Here is a 406-nt window from a genome sequence, read left to right as displayed (position 1 = left end):
GGGCGGGGCGCTGATTCGGGCCGAGACATGGAGGTGTTGCTGGCAGATGTGTTCGAAGGGCCACCAGGGCTGTGCAATCCCTGGGGCCGCGGCGCCGGTTCGGGGCTCTCGGCAGGCTGAGACGCGCGTCGGCTGGAAGTGCCCAGTAATGCGGAAGAAGCGGCAATGGCCTGAACACGGTCCACAGAAGTTCCTTGCTCGGCCTTTGAGGCAAACAATCCAACCAATGGGGGGTGGGGGGGGGAAGAGGTATTCGAAAGAGGGAAAAACCAGGGTAGTTGAGGAGGGGCAAAGGCAGGGCAAAGAGCGCACGAGGTCAAAAGTAATGTGGTGTAGAGGGAGGAGGGGGCGCACTGACTGGCGCTGATCTTTACTAAATTCGTAGGTGGAGCCATTGGAGACTTTT

The 406-nt window shown here is 59.9% G+C and overlaps 1 protein-coding gene across 1 annotated transcript in view; it reads right to left on the bottom strand.

Annotated features, from left to right (window-relative positions):
* Positions 1–395, bottom strand: part of MONBRDRAFT_34747 (uncharacterized protein) — a gene marked incomplete at its 5' end in the record, with an annotated part of 9616 nt that extends 9221 nt beyond the window's left edge. The window contains one exon of the mRNA XM_001750814.1: positions 65–395. Within this exon, the coding sequence (XP_001750866.1) occupies positions 65–395 (331 nt within the window). The remainder of the gene's footprint in view (positions 1–64) is intronic.
* Positions 396–406: the final 11 nt, after the last annotated feature.

Source organism: Monosiga brevicollis, genomic scaffold, assembly GCF_000002865.3.
Source record: "Monosiga brevicollis MX1 MONBRscaffold_49 genomic scaffold, whole genome shotgun sequence".
NCBI classification, from domain to species: Eukaryota; class Choanoflagellata; order Craspedida; family Salpingoecidae; genus Monosiga; species Monosiga brevicollis.
This window is presented reverse-complemented; position numbering and strand designations above follow the sequence as displayed.